The sequence below is a fragment of the Cyprinodon tularosa genome, unplaced genomic scaffold (genome assembly GCF_016077235.1).
Source record: "Cyprinodon tularosa strain WSP-4 unplaced genomic scaffold, ASM1607723v1 ctg52, whole genome shotgun sequence".
NCBI classification, from domain to species: domain Eukaryota; kingdom Metazoa; phylum Chordata; class Actinopteri; order Cyprinodontiformes; family Cyprinodontidae; genus Cyprinodon; species Cyprinodon tularosa.
The window spans coordinates 2,862,151-2,885,886 of record NW_024039252.1 but is presented as its reverse complement, the minus strand read 5'-3'; the positions used below and the strand labels follow the sequence as shown (position 1 = coordinate 2,885,886).

The following is a 23,736-nucleotide window of genomic DNA, read 5'->3' as shown; positions in this document are numbered from 1 at the left end:
TAAATATGACTGTAGCTGATGATAGGCCACTCTGTGTCCTTGTTTCTCTAAACTTTGCATCCCTTTGGGAATGTGTGCTGTTATTGCATCAGATGCATTTGTCACAGGATGAAAGGAAGAATTTAAATGATTATCACTCCACAATATAAACACTGTATGTACAGCACGGTGCATGCAATTCATTATACTGATGCAAAACTTGTGTTAGTGCAAAGCATCTTCTTTTGAAGGACTAGCAGGAGCAGAATGAGATGAGGGGGTTATTTTGGCGATGGAGATTAAGGCAGGGGCTTTTTGTCATTTGTGCGAGACAAGCCATTCATCCATCCAGTTCACAGCCAAAAAAAGGCTGGTCCCAGAAATTAGCAGTTTCAGCTCAGCAGCAAAGTCGTCGGGCTGTGAAGGCAGAGAGAAATTGACTAATTAGCAATGCGCACTAAAACTTGACGGTTCTCTCTATAACAGCGAGGGAAAGAGTCGGGGTTTTTCTCCCCCCTTTTCTCTCTTCCAAAGATGTTTGAAATCGCAGTCATTTACGCTCGACAGTTTTTACAATAGCCTTGAGCCATAATTTTGCGAGTCTCTCCAGCATCCATACCCCTGCATGGTCTCTCTCCACCGGCCATGCACGACCGTTTCTCTCCCCAACCGTGGATTTCCTATTACTCTCGTTACGACTCACTGAGCCCCAGGCCCAAGGATAATGATGTGTTGTTTCTTGGTAGCATAATTTGTCACACGTATATTTCTTCTTCTTCTCTTGCAGAAAGCACAGCTCCCTCTCATACACTCACACACTTCTTGTTAATTCAGAAGAACAAATGATCAACGTCAACAAATAAGCTGAAATAGTGACTTTAAGAAGTGGAATCAATGGTTATTTGGAGACATCTCGAAACAAAGACTTTAAAGGAAAGGGATATTCTTTAAAAAAGAGAGAACAAAGGAACATTTGGAAGATATCTGGACTTTCTTTCTCTTTTTTTTTATTTTGTCGTGAAGAGCAGAAGTCAGGTAAGTTTGGTCTCCCTTCTCAGGAAAGCTGCTGGCATCGTTTAGTTGTGACAGGCGCTTTTTAGGAACGGCACGTTTTGGGTTCAAGTTTACGCACATTCAACCAGCCTGTATGCAATCGTTAGAAAAGAAAATACGATGCGCAATGTGTTTTAACTTTCCCGACAAAAGCATTTTTTCCTATTTCCCGAATACTCACGTCCGTTTTACGCCCGCGCTTCTGCTTCTGACGGCTCGGAAACAAACTAATCGGCTTTTTATTTGACTCCGTAAATCAGTGTAATGTTCTCAGCGTGAGGGGTGTCTGCTCTGAGACCGGAGAAAGGGTATGTTGGAGCTGCATATTGTCCGTGGCGCGGCGGCGGCTCTCTTCCTCCAATCCTCCCTGATTCAACTTCAGCCGCACCAAGCAGAGGAAAAGCGCCGCAGCGGCTCTCCGGCTGAACACACCTCCATCTCCGGATTAAAAAAAAAAGCATCTTGCATTATAGTTGAGCATGCATAAGAGCGGCGCTTTGTGGAAAGCATTGCTGCGTTTCTGTTTACTGCTTTACGACCAGATCTCAAAGTTGCGCGCAGGCGGCATGTTTTCCACCCCCCGCTGCTTGGATGGGAGATAAGTTACTGAGAAATCTCTTATAGTGTTTGGAATATTTGATTTGTAAATGAATGGCTGGCGTGGTTTATTTGTTGCCTAGGTGGAGTTCAGAGGCAGGAAGTCATGTCCAGATCGGGTGATAGAACATCCACCTTTGACCCAACGCACAGTGACACCTTGCTGCATGGGCTCAACCTCCTGTGGAGAAAGCAGCTTTTCTGTGATGTGACTCTCACTGCTCAGGGACAGCAGTTCCACTGCCACAAAGCTGTGCTGGCATCGTGTTCGCAGTATTTCAGATCCCTCTTCTCTTCCCATAATGTTATTAGCAATGAGGGAAGCAAGGGAGATCAAGGCAGCAGTGGGACTCCCTCTTCCTCCCCTGATGACAAGCTGGTGACCACCAGTGCCAGGCCCATCAATAACCTGGTCCTACAGGGCTGCTCCTCCATTGGACTACGCTTGGTTTTGGAGTACCTCTACACTGCCAATGTTACTCTTTCCCTAGACACAGTGGAAGAGGTGCTTTCAGTCAGCAAGATCCTCAACATCCCCCAGATAACCAAGTTAAGTGTGCAGTTCCTCAACGACCAGATCTCTGTGCAGAACTACAAGCAGATCTGCAAGATTGCTGCTCTGCACGGGTTGGACGAGACCAAGAAGCTGGCCAACAAGTACCTGGTGGAGGATGTGCTGCTGCTGAACTTTGAGGAGATGTGTGCCATGCTGGATGCCCTGCCTCCACCGGTGGAGTCAGAGCTGGCTCTCTTCCAGATGTCCGTCCTCTGGCTGGAGCATGACCGGGAGACACGCATGCACTATGCTCCAGACCTCATGAAGAGACTGCGGTTCGCCCTCATACCTGCACCAGAGCTGGTAGAGAGGGTACAATCTGTGGACTTCATGAGGAGTGACCCTGTGTGCCAGAAACTACTTCTGGATGCCATGAACTACCACCTGATGCCATTCAGGCAACACTGCAGGCAGACCATGGCAAGCAGGTGAGCACAACAGAGGAAACAACATAGAAGCTCATAGACAATAATGAAAACTGAGTGATATGAGTGCAATTAGGGTGTTTGGATATGACAAACTCATGTAAAGAGGGATCACTCAGAGTTGTAAACGATGTTTTAGAATATGAAGACAGTGGGGCGTTTCCTTTAAAACAAGACTCGTTGTTTGGAGCTTTAAAGCATGCTGTAGGGAGCTTCATTCACGGTATTGAAGCTGACATGGGTCTTACATATAGTAATATAAAAATTAACTTATTTTAGACAACTATACATGGGATGTAGAAATCTATCAATTTTATGTAACCGACAATAAGCGGCTTTAATAAATGGAGCCTGAAAAGCTGAAATTGAGTTGTTGCCATGGTAATTACATGATAATTGCATAGAATTTATGATCCAAATGAAAAAGTTTCTTTCTGGTACTGAAATTACATGAAAAAAAATGGAAACAATAAAAATAGGAGAGTTGTGCTTTTGATATAACATTTTTGTAGCCTTTGTAGTTTTACTGCTCTGTTCAAAATATCGTCACATGTTATGTTCATGTGTGGAGTGGCAATTTAAAAAACTGCTTATAGTTAGTGGTCACTTGTAGTAACAGGAGTGAAATTCCTAAATTTTCCTTTGTAGCAATTCGATTACTTATTTGCAAGAACAGCAGTCTTATTTGGGCTTTTATCATTTATACAGCTCTTTTTTTGTTGATATACCATCATGCAACTCATATCTATGCCCCACTTATCCAAATAATAAATCAGTTTCTACATATTCACACAAATGTGCAACAAATCAAGAATCTTCTTAATTAGTATGATTTAGTTGTGGCTCTCTATTTGCAATTAATCACTATTATTAATGTCTGAGACCTCATTTGCAGATGAATTACTCAAAAACGTTTCTAAAATACTTTCATATTAGTAGATATATTCAAAGTCTACAACAAATAAAAAAAAGTAAAACAGAAGGCAGATAAAGGGTTTCAAAGGCTAGCATAAGTTAGTGTTTATGGACGTATTGTAATTAATTTATAGAACTGCAGTGACATTCATTGGGAATGCCACAATGGTTATTTATTTACAGTAAAGTGTGCATCTTTCAGATTTTATTTGATCGATGAAAAGCAGGAAACATTTCACAATTGGGTTAAAGAAGTCACATGAAGGGGTATAGCCAATGAAATGGAGATAGTCTATAGGCAGGTTTATGTTCTGTGCTGTGTTTTTAGCCTCCAGCAGGGCACCCTGCAGGACCATCCTCGCTTCACAGCTAATTGAAAACACATCTTTAGTGTACAATAACCATTCAGTAACACATCATAAGGATATATAGGCGATTGAGCAAATTTGGCTAATTGTAATGAATTTGCCCACATATCATCGAATAACTTACCGTAGGTTAAATTACCGCAGTCCATTTATCCTTAATGTGTTATAACTGCTTTCATGGTATGGGAAAGTAGGAACTTTAAAAGTCAAACAAAAGCTTAATGTGTAGATCAAATAATTTAGATATGACCTGATTTTTTTATACTATTTTTCCCCCTTTCCTTAAAAACCTGCATCCTTGGCTTTGCAGAATCCGTTCCAACAAGCGAATGCTGCTCCTGGTGGGTGGTTTGCCTCCTGGACCCGATCGTCTTCCCAGCAATTTGGTCCAGTACTATGACGATGAGAAAAAGACATGGAAGATCCTCACAAGTGAGTTAGCAAAAAGCCTCTTGCCTCCTCTGCACCCCAGGCATCTTGTTTCAGTGGCTATTATGATAAGAAATAGTTGTTCCTGTGGATGACTTTAACACGGGTTAATTTCCACAGAAAATGAGAGTAAGGAGTTCCCTAAATCCTTCAGGTAATAATGTATCACCATCACTTTTAATATAAGTTTTTAATCAGAGCGTGACTTCACAGCATTGTGGAGTTTCATGCCCGGGTTCCCTTGTTTTTGCTGAAATACGCTGGCGGGATGCATGATGAGATTTGCTTGGATCTAATGATCTATTGCAGGCAGAGATGGAACAATAAGAAATGACATCTGCCCTCGATAGATTCTAAATGTAACATGATTTTTTTTTACTCACACTGATCAAGGCTTAAATTGAATTACGCTGTACATGCTGCTACATGAGGTGGCAGTTGACTTCTTGACCTTGTGTCACTTAGAGACAGTTGCTAACTTCATGCACATATTAATTGACTTGATACAACAAATAAGTCATATATTAATTTAATGTTTAAAAACTAAGTGGTCATAATTTGTATTGTTTTGAAGAAATGTTGGGTCTGAGCAGAAAATATTTGAGACCTTTGAGAATGAGCAAACACATCCATATTGCTTCCACCTCCTTGGAGTGTACTTATCTCTTCTCTCTGTCTTCTTTGACCTTTTGAGGCTCAACACTATATTGTTGCCATACTGCAAAGGTCAGAGCAGAGCTATCGGGAAACTACATTTCTTCTTTGCATCATCATTGGTGGTCATATTGAGTTCTTGTCCCTTGATTTTCTTAGAGTCATATCTCAGCCCTTTGTGTTGTGTCATTTTCATTGGGTGCGGTGGAGGTTTATAGCTTTACTTTGTGAATCAACCATTAATGAATCTGCTCTGACTTGTTTTGCTCTTTTTGTCTGCACCTTGCTAAAAGCCCTTACATTTTAATGCACAAATCTGCTGTTTAAACAAATTTTTGGCCTATAACAGTTTATTTTTTCACCAGTGGAGGCATGTGTATGATGTTCACTGGCGTTTGAAGTGTATTGTCCTTATTAAAATTACTCTCATGGGTGTAAACTGAAAATAAGCAAAAGGTCAACAGGGATTTCTGTCGCTCATGACTAAAAAGTTAACACTCAAATGGGCCGTGGCCAAGTGGAAGGACAAAACTGCAAAATCATCCCCTTAACACATCAGTGACCACCTGATGTAGCTTCCTCACAATGGATGTGGAATAGAAGATTATTAACATTCAATCATAACTTTTCAATGAGGCGAAACCTGAGAGGGACAGCCTTTGATTAAGACATTCATCAACACAATTTAGGCAGAATCTGATTCCCCTCGCTGTGTCAGAGATGCCCGTAGCTCGCTGTTTCTAGTGGAAAGTTTGCCATCTAGTGTACCCACGGCAGCGTGGCCAAATACAAGACAAAGACAGGGAGGGATTCAGCGTCTAATTCAGGGCAATATTTATCTCCCTTCTTAAAAAAAACTTTAATTTTGTCAATCTAAAATGTGGATTTTGTATCTTGCCTTGATGAACACAGGGATTCAGAGCTGGATTTCATGGTGTTAGTGTTAAAGGCACATAAGAGCTTGAGCAGCAGTGGTGCATTAGCTGTGAAACCATTCAACCAACCAGCACTGTGCCTTCAATGCAGAGGCTTCTGACTCCCTCTAGTGAGCCCTAGAGCTTATTGTAGACTGCAGTGATACCCATCTTATGGAGGACCTGCTAATTCTGGTGTCTAATCCTGAATGGCTGTTGACCCCTAAGGGCCAGTAGAAGGAAAAGATCAAATACAGCAATACATTTAAAAGACCCTGTAAAGGCATTAATACCTCATTAAATCTTTGACATTTTGTCGCATTACAACTACAAACCTCAGTGTTGGTCTGTTTCTATTAAACCGTGTGTGATAGATCAGCACATCATAGGAATAAAAGTACCCCCCACTCCCAACCCATTCCTACACTTCAAGCCTCTCTGATTTATTCCTTTACAGTACCTCTTCCTATTCTTTTCTGTCAAATAAATGAAGAAACTTCAGACTGGTTGAACTGTAAATTTTAAGTCTTACTTGAAAACCTCAATTAGATTGTATGTCTGGTCTTTGACTGTTCCATTCTAAGATGAGGATATGGTTTAAGCTAAGCTATTCTGCTGATGCTCTGAGTATTTGTCTTGGATGGTTTCCCTGATTGAAGAAAAAAACTTTCTTCCAGCGCTAAATCGTTTAGGGCTTCCAACAGGTTTCCTTCCAGATTTGCCATGTATTTAGTTTTCAGAGTTTTCTGATCAGCTCTAACCACCTTTCCTGTCCCTGATGAAGACTATCTTCCCCATTGCATGATACCTCCCCCACCATGTTTAATGGATTTGGTATACTTATGATTGTATACTTTGTTTTTTTCCTGGCACACATATTGGTTAGCATGTCAGATGGTTTAGTTTTGCACCCATGTGATTAGGGGACTTCTTCCACATTTCCTGAAACTATAAAAATGACTTTTTTTGCTTTGTTGTCACATACAATTTCTTCTTTTACCATCTATAAAGGCTACATTTGGAAAAATTATTGTTTTTTTCCCCCCATGTGTTTCATAACTCTCTTAGCCCCAATGTATTGGCAGGTTTGCAGGTATCTTATCCTTTTCATTGTCAGATGACGGACTGTACAGTGCTTTTAAAATGTTTGGGATATTATTTCATAACTTCTTTATAACTCTCTTCCTGACCTGTCTGGTATGCATTTTGTCTCTATGATACTAATTGCCCTGTGATCATCTCAAATCAGCAAATCAGCCCCAGCAGTCTAGCAATATTTCAGCTTAGATTATATTAAACGCAGAAGAAAAGACATTATTTCACTGCCAATCAAGTAAAGGAAGAAAACCGTCCTTCCTTACATTTCACAATTATATTTTGAACCCTATAGTTTGTATTGTGACAAAATGTGGAATTGTATGATTGGTTTAAAATTGCAACACATTTCTTTTTGCAGTGAGTGACACATGTATAATGTAATCCTGATTGCTTCGCTCTTCCTCGTTATAAAAAAAAAAAAAAACATTGTTGTAGTTTCCTTATATCTTTACCTTATATTACTCATCGCCACAATTTTTCAGATCTTTTTCAGGTACCTTAAACTAAGTCTCTTAGGCATAGACTGATAATCTTATCCATCAGTACATTTTTTTTTTTTGCAAGTACAAGTCACTACTGTAGATGGTAAATAAAAAGTTGCCCATCCGTGTCCTATATACTGCTGACTGAATGATAATGTAAATAGCATGTAAGGGAATTTGGCAGTTGTATGGAAGCTCTCTTTGAGGTGCACTCAAGGTAGGCAACCTAATCCCCCTCGTCTGAGATAAAGCTGTGTTTAGTGTATGTAGCATTAGTTCCTATCTGAGACTTCCCCTCCTTCAGAGGACCAGCACATGTCATCGAGCCTGAGTGAGATTGCAGGGAGAGGCCAATTGGAAAGAAATGAGATTCAAGGCTGTCTAATTTTGCAGCAACTGTGATCCATCAGGCGGTGGGGAGGTGACAGTGGAAATGACTGATGGAGACAGACAGGTGGGCTTTAACATTTCACTGATTTGTGCTCAAAAAGCACCGGGCCCGAGATTTATTGAGTGAACACGATCATGTTCATTATGACTGTCACCTAAGACCATTTCTCTACATCTCAATGGGGTCACTTCAGCAGAAGAAGATGGAGGAGAAGCATGGAGCACAAAAAACATACATAGAAGAAAAATCCTCCCTCAGCTACAGTGGATGTTTAATGTCAAACCATGCAAACATATTAAACAGCGGACGTCATAGGCTGGGGTTTCAGTCTACTGGAGAGATGTAGTATATCACTTGTAGATTAACTGCTTTGGCATATTTTGTCAGAAACATGCATGAACACTGTTACTTTGTTACCTTGTTATCATAGTAAAATCCATCAACATAAAGGACTCATTAAGTAATAGAATAATGAAGTCTGAATTTGACAGTTTTAGGAATCTAACAATATGTGAGCTCTACAGTTCATCACCAAAGATCCAACATTTATCCTTACTTTACTTCAAACACATATTGCACCACTCCGCTTGACAGTTTTCTGGCATTTTCCTTCAGAAAACCAGTTTTGTTAATATTAAGGTGGAACTTTACACAGAATTACAATCACCATCCCAACATCAACTTTTGCAAAATGAGAGCTTGGTAGCCTGGCATATTTCTAAGACCATGCATGCTGCTTCACATTTGAAAGAATCTATTTTAACAGATGGACGCCCTTCTCCAGCTTTCGATTTCCTTACCTGATATAGATTTTACTGACCGGTATGCTAAAGATCATGGATATTGATAGAAAAATTGTGATAATGGAAAAAAAAGAAAATAACTGTGTAAATGTGGCTTCGCCATATACACCATATTGCCAAAAGTATTGGGTCATACCACCAAATCATTGGATTCACCACTTCCGTGGCTGTGTGTTTATAAATGTGATGGTATGTGATGTTAGAGAAACTTGACTGGCCTATAAAGAGTCACGGTCTCAAACTTTTAGAACACCTAGTGATGAATTAAAGCTGATGCTGCAATTCCAGATTTCCCGTCTAACTATGATCAACCTCCTGCACCTTTTGGAAGATGTTTATGAAGCTGCTGTTCCTTTAAAGCTACAGTGTGTAATAATTACAGGCATATAAATTCAGAAATTTAATATATTATACATAACTATGTTATTTATCATCACCTATGAGCTCAGCCTTTTAACCATAACATTTGCGTTGCCTTAGAATTCGTTATTTATAATTACATAGGAGCGGGTCTCGCAGCCATGGAGGCTGACATCTTTGCGCTACGGCAGCGCAGAGGCAACAAACTAGCGATTGCGAGATCTCCCATGACGCTCGAAAATAACTACGGCAAGTTGAGAGAGATGAACTGAGACGGTACTGAACAGTAGATGGCAGTATTATGCCTGAGAAGCGTTTAGTCTGCCTGAAACCAAAGAAGAAGAAGAAGCAGGTATACTGCGCCTCGGTAACAAGAAAGGTGAACAAGGCGGCAGGCGTGAGTGACTTTGCAAACTGTTTGGCACTGTGTGGCCAAACATCAGACGAATGGAGGATCATGCCTACTCTGTATCACAACGAAAAGCGGCGGACACCGAACCCCCGTCATCTAAGAAGCGGAAACACGACGAGAATAAACGCAAGAGTGACAAGAAACGACAAAAAACACGGATCAACATTGGCACGGCATTTACACGATGGAAGTCACTGATGGAGGAAAAAGGTTTTCAAAGTGACGCTCAAGTTGCCAGTTTTCTCTTGGACAGGTAATTAATCCTATACACACAATTGTCTAATATCACTGCAGTTTTTGGAGTACAGGATGCTCAGACCTGTCTAAAACAATAACATGCTGCGTGATGATGCTGTTACTCTCCAGTATACTTATTCAGCAACGTCCCTGACGTTTCACAGGTAATGATTCAGTAATTTTCTGTAAAATAATTTTCTGGATATATACCTCGGTTACTTCTCTCCGGCTCCTTTGGAGATCTTCAAGCCTTTCCTCCTCTGCTCTCACCTCGCTGGCTCCCCTCTCTCGCCTGGCCCCAGCTGCACGGCCTCCCTGCCCTCGCCCTCTTCCTCGCCTTGTAACCCCCGTGCCACAAACAAGACTTGGACTCTGTAAACGGGGAATATATATTCTTCCAGCGAACACAATCTCGCTGTTAAACTAATGACTACAATTACTTCGTCTGTTTATATCACCATGCAAAGCAGCTCACCAAAACGTCACAACGACGTAGAAAAAATAACGGGTATATTTATTATCTTAAGTCTACATGAAATCTATACCCTACACAGACTAATGAAATACTATCTGTAAAATTATCTATGTAAACAAACCTCATCACTTGAGAAGGTAGGTGATGCGGACGTCGTGGAAGACATTTTGTCCCGTAACGCTCGCCGTACTGTTGGGGGGGAGAAGCGGTGGGGGGGAGACGTTCATGTTGCTGCAGTCTGCAGTCTGACCGCTAGATGTCGCTGAAAATTACACACTGTAGCTTTAACAGACAATGAATTTAAATAGGTTAAGAACATGATTTTGTCAAAGTTCATGGGCATTGAACATTGAACTCCATTGCAATAATCTAAAATCCTATTACATTTCCATATTTTCTAATACTGTAAAAACCTGGCAATAATCATGCAATAAACACAATATTTATATTAGTCACAAAGAGATCAAGATAAAGAATCTATTCAAGTTCAGTAATTATTTAAAATATTGAGATTTTTATGTAACTTATGTAACAAAAATAATTCCTCGACTTTCGGCAAATACTATATTGTAAAGCCAGAAAAAAAGAAAATTAAACATAGTTTTAAAAGCTATACATTTTCTCATGCAACTTGTGATATTTTATGTAGACTAATGCTTGTATTTGTGTTGCTTAATAAAGAGCAGGACAAAATAAAATGTATAATATGCTCTGCAGTAGACATGTTCTCCTTCTACTTAGGACTCTATTTTTGAATTAAAATAGCAAATTATGTTTACTGTACTATAACTGCAATAATAAACATTCATTAGCAGGGATTATTATTATTATTATTATATAATTGTCCAACCTTCCATTTCTGCTGTTTCTTATCTAAATGATAAAACAATGATGTGTCTTTTATTCAAAGAGCAGCCAAATTTGGCCCCCATGCTGTTGTTTCTCTGCATCTGTCCTGTATCATTTCATACTAAACAAACTGACCTTTTTGTCTGCTTGTCATTTAGTAATGCCTTACAACAGTGCACATCACTGCGTGGTGGAGGTGGAGAACTTTCTGCTGCTGTTGGGTGGAGAGGACCAGTGGAACCCAAATGGTAAAGCACCACAACACACCACAACTAATTTCTCTGTGCAAATGTTTTTCTCTCCCACATAATGTCCTCAGTTTGTGTTTGTTCAAATCCATCTGAGGTAATTTACTTTCAGAGAATTGTAAACACTTGTTCTAGGGTTAGATCACCTCTGAGTGGACAAACAACACTCCTGTAAACACTTGTCAATAACGGGGACTGGAAAGTAACTGCTGTTAACGTTAAAATATGCATGATGTCAAAGTGTAAAATATATATTTTTTTAAATGCTTCAAATCTGAGAGACTAGATCTGATTTAAACAAAATTCTGATACTAGTTTTTTTACTTCCTAAACATGAAAATAAGTTAATTCAACTTAATACATTCACCAGCACCTTTATTAGGTAGACTTCGCCAGTGTAGACCTCACTATTGCCTTCAGAACCGCTTAAACCTTACTGTAGATTCAACAAGGTGTTGTCATTCCTGTTGTAGAGGTGTTCTGTTGGTCTGAGCTGTGCTTTTTGTGCAGGTCATGAACATATATTTCATTTTCTAGAAGCCATTCATCTTCTTCCACTAATCCATCGGGGTCACCAGCAGTCTATGGGGGAAAGGCAGGGTACACACTATGAACATGTCACCAGTCTATCACAAGGCAACACACTGACATACAACCATGCATGCACACCCTTTAGGGCAATTAAGAGATGCCAGCTAACCTAACAGTCATGTTGTTGATCTGTGGGAAGAATCAGAAAGAACCTAGGCTGGAAATCAAACCCAGGTTTACTTGCTGCAAGGGAACGAACTGTGCCAGTGTACAGTTCTGTCCAGAAACCAGTCTGTGATATATTTGGGTTTTGTGACATTGGGCATGGTCTTGAAAGATTCAAAATAAAAGGCACTAAATTGCAAGTGCAGTTTTTTTTTAAATATGTGCAAAAAGTGGGTGTGTTGTGGGTGATCTACAAAGATTGCTGCACAAATATCAAGATGTAAAAAAACGGTTTGGTTCCACCTTTTAAAATGAGCAGATTGTGTTTTGAGTGGCCGTAAAAGAAAGATGAGATTCAATTAATATTACTCCACTCTTATTATTTCTGACAATCTAAATATGTTTACATGCTGACATAATCTCTCTCCATCCTCTAGGGTTGTACCAATGTGGCAACAATGACCACAGATATTTTTGCCTGGTAGTTTGCACCTGACTTTGAGAAGAAGTAAAAATGATGCAAAATTGCTTTGCACGTGGTTAATGTTTACATTTACATATCCTTCATCTAGGAATTTGGCACACTTATTAGACACACACAAAAAAGTTTTGCATATGCTGTCTGCTGAACTGCAAAGAAGATTTACTATGCACATTCAAACAGGTTTGCACCTGTTTTAAGACATGCGATCTCTTTGAAGATCAGACCCCTAGTACTGTACATTATCCTGCTGGAAGCACCCATTAGAAAGAAGGGTTAATAATGATCAAAGGGTGATGTCAGCATCAATACTCAGACAGGTAGAGCTGTTTTAACAATGTTTAGTTGATGTAAAGGTCCCAAAAGCGAATATCTCCCTATACCATTACACCAGTAGCAACGTAATGAGGGATGGACCTGGGCCATGATCCATGGCTTTATTCTGTCGCTTAAAACTAATTTTTACCAAATGCATCAAGACTCATCGCACCAGGCAGCAATTTTCCATTCTGTTATTTGTCCTTCATAGCCTCAGTTTTGTTCTTCTCGTCTGCAGCAGTAGCCCACTGGCTTTAAAATTCAACTTGTTTAACCTTCACTGATAATATCCCACAAGCCTTGGTTTTGATTGAACTACTGCTGAGTGGATAGTTTTTTTGTTGTTGAACATTTCTCTGTAAATCATAGGAATGCTTCAGCTGAAAATCTAATTTCTCTAGTACTTCTAAAATACTTAAACTAGCCCCTTTGTCACAAACAACCATGCCACCTTTAAAAATCATAGAAATTGCTAGCCTCCACATAGTGATGCTTAGTTTTTACTTCATTTAGTTGTTTTTATAGCATTTAGATTCCTAAATCCATTGAGTATCTGCTGATTTACTACATGTTTTAACAACTGGACATGTGTTATGGGGTGTATTTGCATCAAAGTTAGCAGGCTGTGCTTACTTAGCCCTGGGGAGAAAAGGACCAAGCAGATATAATTATGTACTGTATTGATAAAGACATTCTGTACATTGAAAATCTTAGCACAAATGGACTTTAAACAAGTAAAACAATCATTAGGAGATCATCAAGATGAATCATTAAGACACAGGCAAGGATTCATATAAGTGTTTCAACTGACATGGTGTTCAAATGTGGAATAGAAAATGACAGTGGGAAAGTCTAGTTGGTCTTATTTAGAAAATATGGATGTTTTGCTTGTTAATTTTCCTGTTGGAACAGTGTAGATTGACCGTAAGGTTTTGGTGCCACCCCTCAGTGTACATTGCTTATTGCCTGGCCACCCTTATGAAAATTTTCTGGTTACGCCTCTGCTTTTAATAAAGTAAAACATTTACTTTTACATAATGAGTAAGTTATAAGAAGTAGATGACAAAGAGATAATTATATGGAAAATAAGTCAAAAGTACAGCTGTAGTACTACTTGTAATACCAAGAAATGTTCCAAATAAAATACTTCACTGCCAAGAAAAAGAAATAAAACAGAAGAAAATGCATAGAGATTTTTAAAACTACAGAGAAACAAAATGTTCAAGTACATATCCAACTAAATACTTGTTGAAAGAACAACAGCATAGTGTCGTCAGTAGAATGCAGTTATGACTGACCAGTGTACTCCACTGCTAAGGTGCATTTACTTAACCCTTAATAAGGCAAGTTATCTTTTTTGATCACTTGCATATGTGCTTCTTAACCTCAGTGAGGTATATTACATACTGTAAATTAAGTTGAAAGAAAAAGTTAGCAAGTCAAGAAAAAAAAAGGTAAAAAGCTAATTGAAAATTTTAAAAGTAAAGTTAAAAAGTTAATGAGCCTAGTTACCAATTCTATTTAGGTTTATAAACTTAAAATGTAAGTGCTAGTATCAGCATTAATGCCTCTAAGGTTATGTTGTACCCATAAAAAAAAAAAAAATGCTTTTCATAAATTTTTTTACAGAAGCACTTTTGTTATTTTCGGGCAAGTTGGCTTTTATTGTCATTACATTGACATAAATTTTTGGCAATTAAAATTTTCCATATTTTTTGAATGTTACAAAGGTATTAAGGACTTGTCCTGGATTCCAATAACTCTATTGGCTTGAAATTTTGGTATTCAAAGTATTTCATTGAGTGCCCTATAAACAATTAAAAGAGATAAGGCTGGAGGTTGGCATACCTCCAAGTCTCTGGTCACATGAACCGATGGTCTGGGTTAATGTTTAAGGCTTTTACAAGCCAGATCTATAAGGAAGCACACAATTATTTATTTTTGAATTAAAACACTCAGATCGGATATATTTTACAGTATTACTAAACCCATTAGTATAACGTTAACCAACATCTAATACAGCCAATGGAGAGCAGCTGCTAACCTATGCCATCATCCCTCTTCAGGATTTCATTTGACTAGTGATATACTCCAGTGTCAGCAAATATCAGATTTGACTTTTTCAAGCAGCTGTTGCTTATAAAAGGGAATGAGCTCATAAACTGCACAATAGAACGTCATAAGAGTTTGTCATATTACAGCAACATCATTTTAACAATGTTACCTTTTTAACTGCAACAGTTATTTTAATGCTTTTAATCTATTGATTTTATTTTTCAGGAAAGCACAGTACTAATTTTGTCAGCCGCTACGATCCTAGATTCAACAGCTGGATTCAGCTGCCTCCCATGCAGGAAAGGTTTGTACCTTTATTACTTTCAAAAGCACAGATCTGTTTTTTTTTAAAAACAACAGCAAAGTCACCATCACATAAGAGACATGGAAATACATTTTTTTATCTGACCATTTGTACTGACTAAGCATTTAACCTTTCTAAACCGTATTAATGGTTTATCAAGGATGCCTGCTGATAAATGAAGGAAATAACTACTATGCTAATTTTTTACTCCTGTCAACATGGTCTTGAAATGTTCCACTGTAGAATAGCATCTGTTGTGTGCTAAAAAGATAAGCTTCACTTTTAGTTTCAAGCAGTGCAGAGTAAAGCTCTGCACATTCATTGTCACAGCTGCATTGATTCTGTAGCAGACAGAATCAATGCAATCTGTGCAAAAGTTTCTATTTTAAAGTACATATCTCCAGATATTGGTGCTTCATATAATTTATTGTATTAAAAATACATATAGTATCAGAGTAGGCTGGCAACATGAAAAGAAAAGCTGTACAAGTGCTGTGAGAGCTGGTGCGCTCATGACGAATTATTTCCATGTCTGAAAAATCGGTGGCAGTGAGACTTATCCGATAATAAAATTGCACATGCTACAAAGTAAATAGATTAAGCGACATGGAGGTTGTCATTTCTTGTGACATTATGTCTTCCAGTGTGATGGGGGTTATAAATGATGTATTTATCATTGACTCCTCCTCAGGAGAGCCAGTTTCTTCGCCTGCCGCCTGGATAAGCACCTGTATGTAATCGGAGGTCGGAATGAGACGGGCTACCTCTCTAGCGTGGAGTCCTACAACCTGGAAACAAACGAGTGGAACTACGTGTCTTCTCTGCCGCAGCCTTTAGCGGCTCATGCAGGAGCAGTGCACAATGGCAAGATCTACATTTCAGGTTAGGAAAAAAGTGCTCAATTTAGCAGCTACTACAAGATCTCATAAGGTTGTATCAGTAACATCTGATATTATATTTTACATTAGTAGTTCTCAAACCTACTCCTCAAGTACTTGGGCCCTGTATGTTTTAGATGTCTCTCTGTTGCAGCACACCTGATAAAAATAATTGGATGACCTCCTTAGCAGCCTTCAAGGAATGTAGAAGCCTGCTAACCCCTCACTTATTTAAGTCAGATATGTTAGAATCTAACATCATGAAGTTAGATTCAGAAGTTTGAAAAATTGGAATAATATATTAAAATGAAATGGTAATTTTAATGATCTTTTTTTGGAAAACCAGGTGAAATGTGTCTGCAAACAGTTCATTCAGAAAATCTGTAATTTCACTGCACATACCAACTTTTTTTCACTGTTTAATGCAGCACCAGGTAACATGACAAGATTTTTTACATTGTAGGTGTGGCATATTTACATGTGCTTCCTTCCCATATTATAAGCATAATTTCAAATTTTTTTTGTTAAAACAAAAATTAAACATGAAGGTTAAAACAGAAATTTGTTAATGAAAGCTACTTTATTTATTCTTTTGTATTCTTAAGTTACAACCAAAAAGACAACGTTTTGTAATGGAGTTTGATGTTTTCAATCTTTTTAGACCACAAAATAAGTATATGTAAAAGTAAGGAGAACATTGGTGTTCAGAACCTTGAGAATCAGTCAGTTTTTCTTTTTGAACTGTTTGTCTCTGTAATCGCAAATACTAGTCTTTTGGGGGTAAATGTCTACCAGGTGTTTACTTTTAGAGGCCTTAATATTTACTCACTTTGAATAAAACTGTTGGTACTACTCATTTAACTGAAGAAAACCCCACATTCATCAGACATTGCTTTTAAACCATAGTTCAAAAGAACTATTAACAAAGGAAAATGTTACACAATTTCCCCATTGTGGGACAGTAAAGGGATATTCTTTTGTATTCTTGTCATGATCTGGCCTGATAACTCACCTTAATTGTTCATTTCACTGATCATACCATCAGATCATACCATCGCAACAACTTTTTTGTGGCAACCTGAAATTAATTGGAGAGGAGGAAGGAGGACACCATTGTTGAAAGCAAATAATTAAATAAGCCAGTTTTGGCTTCTAGGAGAATGTCCTATAGACAGATGAGAAATAACTGAACTTTTTGCCAAGACACATCAGCTCTACAGTATGGTTATAGAGAAAAAGTGAAGCATATCAAGAAAAGAACACTGCCCCTACCGTGAAACATGGAGGAGGCTCTGTCATGTTCTAGGGTTGCTTTGTACGGGAGAACAAAATCTCATGACTATGAAGGCATTTTAGAGACAAATGTGCTGCAAAGTATCAGAAAGCTTGATCTAGGTCACAGTTTTTAACTCATAGAAGTGACCTTCTATGAGCCAAGACCTTAATCTTATTGAGCATCTTTAGAAAGAGTTGAAACATGCTGTTTGAAAAAAGGCATGCTTCAAACCTGAGACAACTCGAGGAGTTTGCTATGAACGCCCAAATACCTCCTGAGAGGTGCAGAAGTCTCACTGACAGTAAACTAAATGGTATGATTGCAGTGATTGCCTTAAAAGCTTGAGCAATGAATGCAGCCATAAACCATTGTATTTATTTTGGACAATGCAATGTCCATGTGGATATTAATATTGATAATTGTTGTAGAAGGATGCAGTTTTTGCTCTGGACTCTCTTTTCCAATTTCTGCTAACCCCCTCTCACGAAGCTTGTGGAAAAAAGCCTTACCTCACAGACCCTATTTATCTTTCTGTGAATCTTGAAAGACAGTCACAAGCCAAGGACCAGAATCTGCAAACCGGTCAAAGGCTAAGTGGACCCGATAGCTAATTTCTGAACCAGAATGCTGCAGAAACAGACCGTTAAGCAACATTTCTCTCTAAGCTTTCAGGCACTTTAAGATGCCAGAGACTGGAGGAGTGGGGCATATAAGACCCAGCTTCCTTGCCCCAGGCCAGATATGCTAAGCTGCTAAACACTGGAGACAACTCAGCCTTTTCCAAAACTGAGATCAGCAGAGTTAACAGGTCTGGCCAAATTTAGGTAAAGAGTTTCCAGCTAAAGAGTTTGGATTCTCGATTATCTAAGGTGTTTACTCTTGTGTACAGCCATCTATCAAGAAGCTAATGGTGATCACATGGTACCCCATGCAGATATGGGGTAACATGACCAAAGAGTCGTTTAAGATGAGTCCCCTCATGTCTTTGCTGCAATATTACTGTGTCATTTTATTGATTCTGATGTTCAGCAATTTTTTATTCTTTCTTTGTATATAGTTAATAGTTTAATTGAGTTTCACTAGCGTAATCAAGAGTTTTTAGCTGAAATATGTTTGACTTGGAGTTAAATTATTTTGTTAATAAAGTCTCATGTTTTTTAATGGAAGTTGTGGTGAAGTTATTCGATATATGTGCAGTTTTTCTTTTGGCCATGATTTGAGCAAAATTTACACTTTCATTTCTTGTCCTCCTAACGCCAGTTTGGGGTGTATTTGCAGAACAATATGTACAGGCCAATATTTGCCACAACCACTGAGGTGAGCATTAAATATAAAGTTACTTCACAAATAAAAATATTTAGTTTTTGTCCAGGCCTGTTTCGTGAGTTTATTTTTATTTTTTTAATCATGGTTAAAAAGCAATATCTGACTTTCAGTTGTTAATTTTCATAAAATGTTTATTTCTTTTTTTGTCAGATTCAAGTTATTCAAGGTACTATTCATCACTTTATCTTTCTTTAATTAAACAAGGGGTAACAATAATTTTTTTCTATGTGTGAACTTATTCTTTGCAAAATAGGTCAATTTGAAGCGATCTTCTAATTTCAATATTTTCAAGTCTTAAGAAAGACTGATTTAGGTCTGGAGTTTTATTAGTCCATCTTAACTCATGAATATATGTTGATCTAAGCTTTATAATTACAACTTAGACTTTGTGTTTTATATTGTTCCACTAAATGGAAGTTGGTTGTACTTTTTTCCGTCCATATACCTATAAACTCTAACCAGTTTGTCCATCCTTACTAAGGAAAGTCCTCCCCACAGCATGATGCTGCTACCACTATGTTTTAAGATCCATTTGTAGAATCTTCTGGATCACAAACAAATTACTTTCTCTTTGAATTTATCACAAACATGTTGACAGAAAAGGCAGGAAATAAAAATCTACTCAGTCCTATTTACTCTTTCATCATCACAGCTACTGTATCTTGGTTCTCAATGTTTCTTTTGAAAACAGATGTATGCCTCAGGTGGCTTTCATTTTAATTAGATCCTTCATACAAAGGCAGAATGTCTCAAACTAGGACCTTTTTTCTCTTTAGAATTGGTAGCACTCATCATCTCTACTCCTGTGATTGTGGCAGCATTAAAACATGCAAACAAAGACACCAACCTGTTTTAACAAACAGATGGGAGAAGCAGCCACATCATGCTCTATTAGAGTAAAATAAACTGTATCTACTCAGCAAAAGATCCAAATATGTTCCTTTGGCAGCAAATGTGAATGGAAACAACTTATATAATATATAATCTTTCTTGCTACTGTAAAATAATCAGGCTTTGTCAATACTAGGTTAAAAAAGCATCTATATTTCCCTGTGAGTCATAGAGGTACTTCACCTAGCTGTATAGACTGTGATGCATAAGCACCAAGCTGTATTTTCACACTGGAGTAACAACATGGGTTTGTGTTTGTATGTTTCAGGAGGCGTACACAATGGCGAGTATGTGTCCTGGCTCTACTGCTATGACCCCGTAATGGATGTGTGGGCTAGAAAACAGGACATGAACACAAAGCGAGCTATTCATGTCTTAGCTGGGATGAACGATCGTCTGTACGCCATTGGTGGAAACCATTTGAAAGGTAAGCAGGGAAATGATAAAGGGTCACGATTTGTGCTCTCTTTATAAAAATCATGTGGCAACTATGACCTTTATCTCTCGATGCAGCCTAAATTTCCGTCATTCAATTTGCAGAACTTCAAACTGAATGATGTAGTGCATTGATTTAAATGCATGTATTGCATTGAAATCTCACAAATTCTTCTCAAATATGGTTGCAGTTTAGGGCTTAAACAGGAAATCGTCTTAAAATAGTTACTCTCAATGTATTTGCTTGTTTTTTTGTAGATGTTCATACAGGCCCTGAAATACGAATAAATCAATGTGCTGTGTTAAAAATCTAATGAAATGTACAGTAGTGGCCATTCAAATTTCCTCACTTTCCCTAATGGGCTGTTGGCTGGTCCCCTACAATTCCTTTTTAAACATCAATCTTTGAACTAAAATATTCTGTCATGATTTGTGGACATTAATATTTGAAGATAATCACCTTCTCCTGGTCAGACCCTGTAATGCATTCAAAGGGTGGAGTAAAAAAAAAAAGCACACAGGAAAAATTGTGGGTCACTCCAGTGGCTGGAAGTTGGAGGGGATTTTGCTGGGAGTTGCAGGGAATTGGGCTAGCATTCGACTGGCATTTGACTGGGAAGGGCCATTTTGAATGGATGCTACCGCACAGTGAACTATTGGTAATTTACATTTTTATAGATACTGTAGTTGTGCACAACTAAAAAGTTTTTTGTTTGCTTTTTGAAGACAAGTTTTTTTTGTGGTGGTTGCTAAACAGGGTAAACAATTATTCCAGAACAGCTTGAGCATTTGTGTTGCTAAATCTAAATTGTTGGACTGAGTCACTTAAGGCAACCCTTACCAGCTTATCTGAACAAAAGCAGTAGAAAGGAAATCAAAGAAAAGAAAATTTGATACAGAAACTGTCAGGTTGGGTGCAGGTTTGAAGGGGAGCCAAATGCAGAGACAGAAGCGGGAGTGGTTTATTGCAGATTTCATAATATATAATTTAATCCAAATGGTTGCAACTGATGCAAAAATCCAAAAAGAATGAAATGCTGCAAACCACCCCAAAAAAAGGAGACATCAGGGAAAACACACATGAGGAGAAAGGATGGACAAGAAACCAGCATTGAGAAACTGTGCAGGAAGGGTATAAATGGGAGACTGAACAAAGACTGGGCTAATCAGCAGAGGAGGAGCAGGTGTGGATGGAAGAATCTAGAAGAGAGCTGGGGGAAGGACACTGACACAATGGGGGCAACAGAGGGTAAAAAAGAAATGCATAAAAACTCAAATACAACCAGAAAACAACAAAAAATGGAAATGAAACCAATGAGCACTCAAAAAGAAAACTTAAATGAAACCAAAAGCATTACAGAAACAAAAAATGAATTATACTTCTAGGAGTTTTTTTATTTATCTTAATCTCAGGATATAAGGCTAGATACATATATTGCCTGAGCAATTAAGGCATTTCTACTTTTGTTCCTCCTTTTATTTGGACAGGTTTCTCCCATCTCGATGTCATGTTGGTTGAGTGCTACGACCCAAAAGCTGACCAGTGGAACATCCTCCAGACACCTATACTGGAGGGGCGCAGTGGTCCAGGATGCGCCGTTTTGGATGACAGCATCTTCCTCGTGGGTGGCTACAGCTGGAGCATGGTAGTTAATGTATTTTATAGTAAATAAAAGCTTAACTATTCTGAATTTATCTGATGACTAATGGTTGTTAACACACCATGCTCTGTTAGAATAATACAATCTGCTCTTGATAGTAGACTGTGATGCATCCATACAATAAATAACCGAGACATCAGAAAGTGTGTCCATCTTATTATAGAGCATCCAGCATTTACAAGAGTTCACAGCCTGTAAAAGAGAAAAGTTTACTTTATGGGACCTCATTTCCTAACACTGTGCTTCCTGACTGCTAGGCTTACTTGTAATCTTAGCTGGTCTTAATCAATAGCTGTCTGATGTTCTCTCACGTTTCTTTTGTTATCCCTAAAAAAAGTACAAACTGTTGCCCTTAAATGCCCTTTAATTAGTTAGAGATTTTTACACTTAATTTATACGAAGCTTTAGTGAAGGCAGTCATTGAAGGTCTCACATGTTTCTTAGTGAATTTTGAACTAGCAGCTTCATTAAAACCAAGGAAAATGGTTATACATTTTCTCAAATTGTTCTCTAAACAAACCTTAGAGGCTTTCACATAGATTGTATTTAGTTATATCAGAGATTAAACACTAATACATGCCACACTCATCAGAACTGGATTTTTTCTTTTTCTTTTTGAAAATGAGCATATTTTTAAACCTATTAATTACTCGCTATGTTCTGTTGGTAAGTCACATAAAATAGCAATGAAATTCATGGAGGCAAAGCTTAAAAATCTAGACACGAATAGAAAATGGTCTGATTGTCTGTTCTTTAGGGGGCCTACAAGTCGTCAACCATCTGCTACAGCCCAGAGAAGGGTACGTGGACGGAGCTGGAGGGAGAAGTTGCAGAGCCTTTGGCGGGCCCGGCCTGCTCCACGGTCATCCTGCCCGCTTGCCTACCATTCAACAAATGACAACTAATCCAGCCGGCGGGCAGTGAGGGGGACGGACAGCAGCAGAGTGATTGGGGGGAGGACCGCCAATAAACAAAGAGTCTTGTGGCAAAACCCCTCCTGCTTTAGCCCAGTTGTAGTGTATGAATTATTTTTTTACAGGTTTAACCAGAAACCAGAGCACTTTCGTTATTCTCTAAAAAAGGAGGGGTGGGGGGTGGGGGGTGGGGGTGTATTTGAATCAATCATCTGTTCTGAAAAAATAATCTGTTCCATACTTGATTTTATTTATTAAAACAATTTGTGAGTGTTTTTGGCCTCCCTTCCATCGCACGCTTAGTGTTAAGCTAAACAGCAGCATTTCAGATCCATTGTACTTCGTACGCAGCCCATCACCAAATTAACTTTTAAGGAGCAGGCGAATTAAAAATGTATAAATATTCAAAGGTTATGTTTGTAATCATTGCTTTCTGTCGGGATTGTTCACTTATCTATCAAATACGTTGTCTCCTTAGTAAATTGTACATATTCTGACATGAGAAAGGGAACATTTTCAGAAAACCTCTGGCAAACAGAAAAACTTGTCTTAATAATGTACACTCTTTCTGAATTTTATTTAAGTTAAATCTTCCCAGATGTTTGTGGCAACTACCCTTGACGCCACAAAGAAGGCATTTTAAAATCACGACGGATTACTAATGTGGTAATGATGCACTGAAATTGTGTAATGATCAATTTAGAGATGATATCCAGTATGATTTTGTTGGTAAATATATGTGGAGATCATTTGGGGAGTTCAGTTTACAAAGTTCACAGGAGTTTGTTAATGAGACCACATGGTTTAATTGTTTAATGTGTTAAAAAAAAAACATAAAAAAAAAAACAAAAGTATACAGTGGTCTTTGATGCACTTTAAATTCAGCAAAGTTCACTGATTTGTAAATTAAATCAATGTGCTGTGTTAAAAGATATCCTCAGTGCAAATGAATCCAGTCTTGTCGCTGTTATTATAAAACTGACTCTTAATATTGATGCTCTTGAATTCTGTATAAAAACAGTTGTTTTCATTTGTTGTATATAAATCGCCTGCAGTGAAACATTTTTGTGCACTCAACCTTGGATTTATTCTCAAATCCTGTTATGTATTTGGCATTTTAGAAAAAAAGAAATAAAATGATTGATGATCAAAATGACTCTTTTAATCTCTGACAGTATCCTTCAAATGTGAACTTGGAACACGTAAGTTAAACATGCTCACCCGTCTGTTTTGTTAGAAAGACTTAAAAATGTGTG

General features: G+C 38.2%; 1 protein-coding gene across 1 annotated transcript; it reads left to right on the top strand.

The window, feature by feature from the left end:
* The first annotated feature begins 398 nt into the window (after positions 1–398).
* On the top strand, positions 399–22,537 carry klhl14 (kelch-like family member 14). The gene is made up of 9 exons (XM_038303748.1): positions 399–1,014; positions 1,713–2,613; positions 4,204–4,325; positions 11,156–11,245; positions 15,021–15,099; positions 15,791–15,981; positions 19,739–19,897; positions 21,394–21,551; positions 22,324–22,537. The coding sequence occupies exons 2-9, from the start codon at positions 1,736–1,738 to the stop codon at positions 22,462–22,464; spliced, it is 1,818 nt and encodes a 605-aa protein (XP_038159676.1). The 5' UTR covers positions 399–1,014; positions 1,713–1,735; the 3' UTR covers positions 22,465–22,537.
* Positions 22,538–23,736: the final 1,199 nt, after the last annotated feature.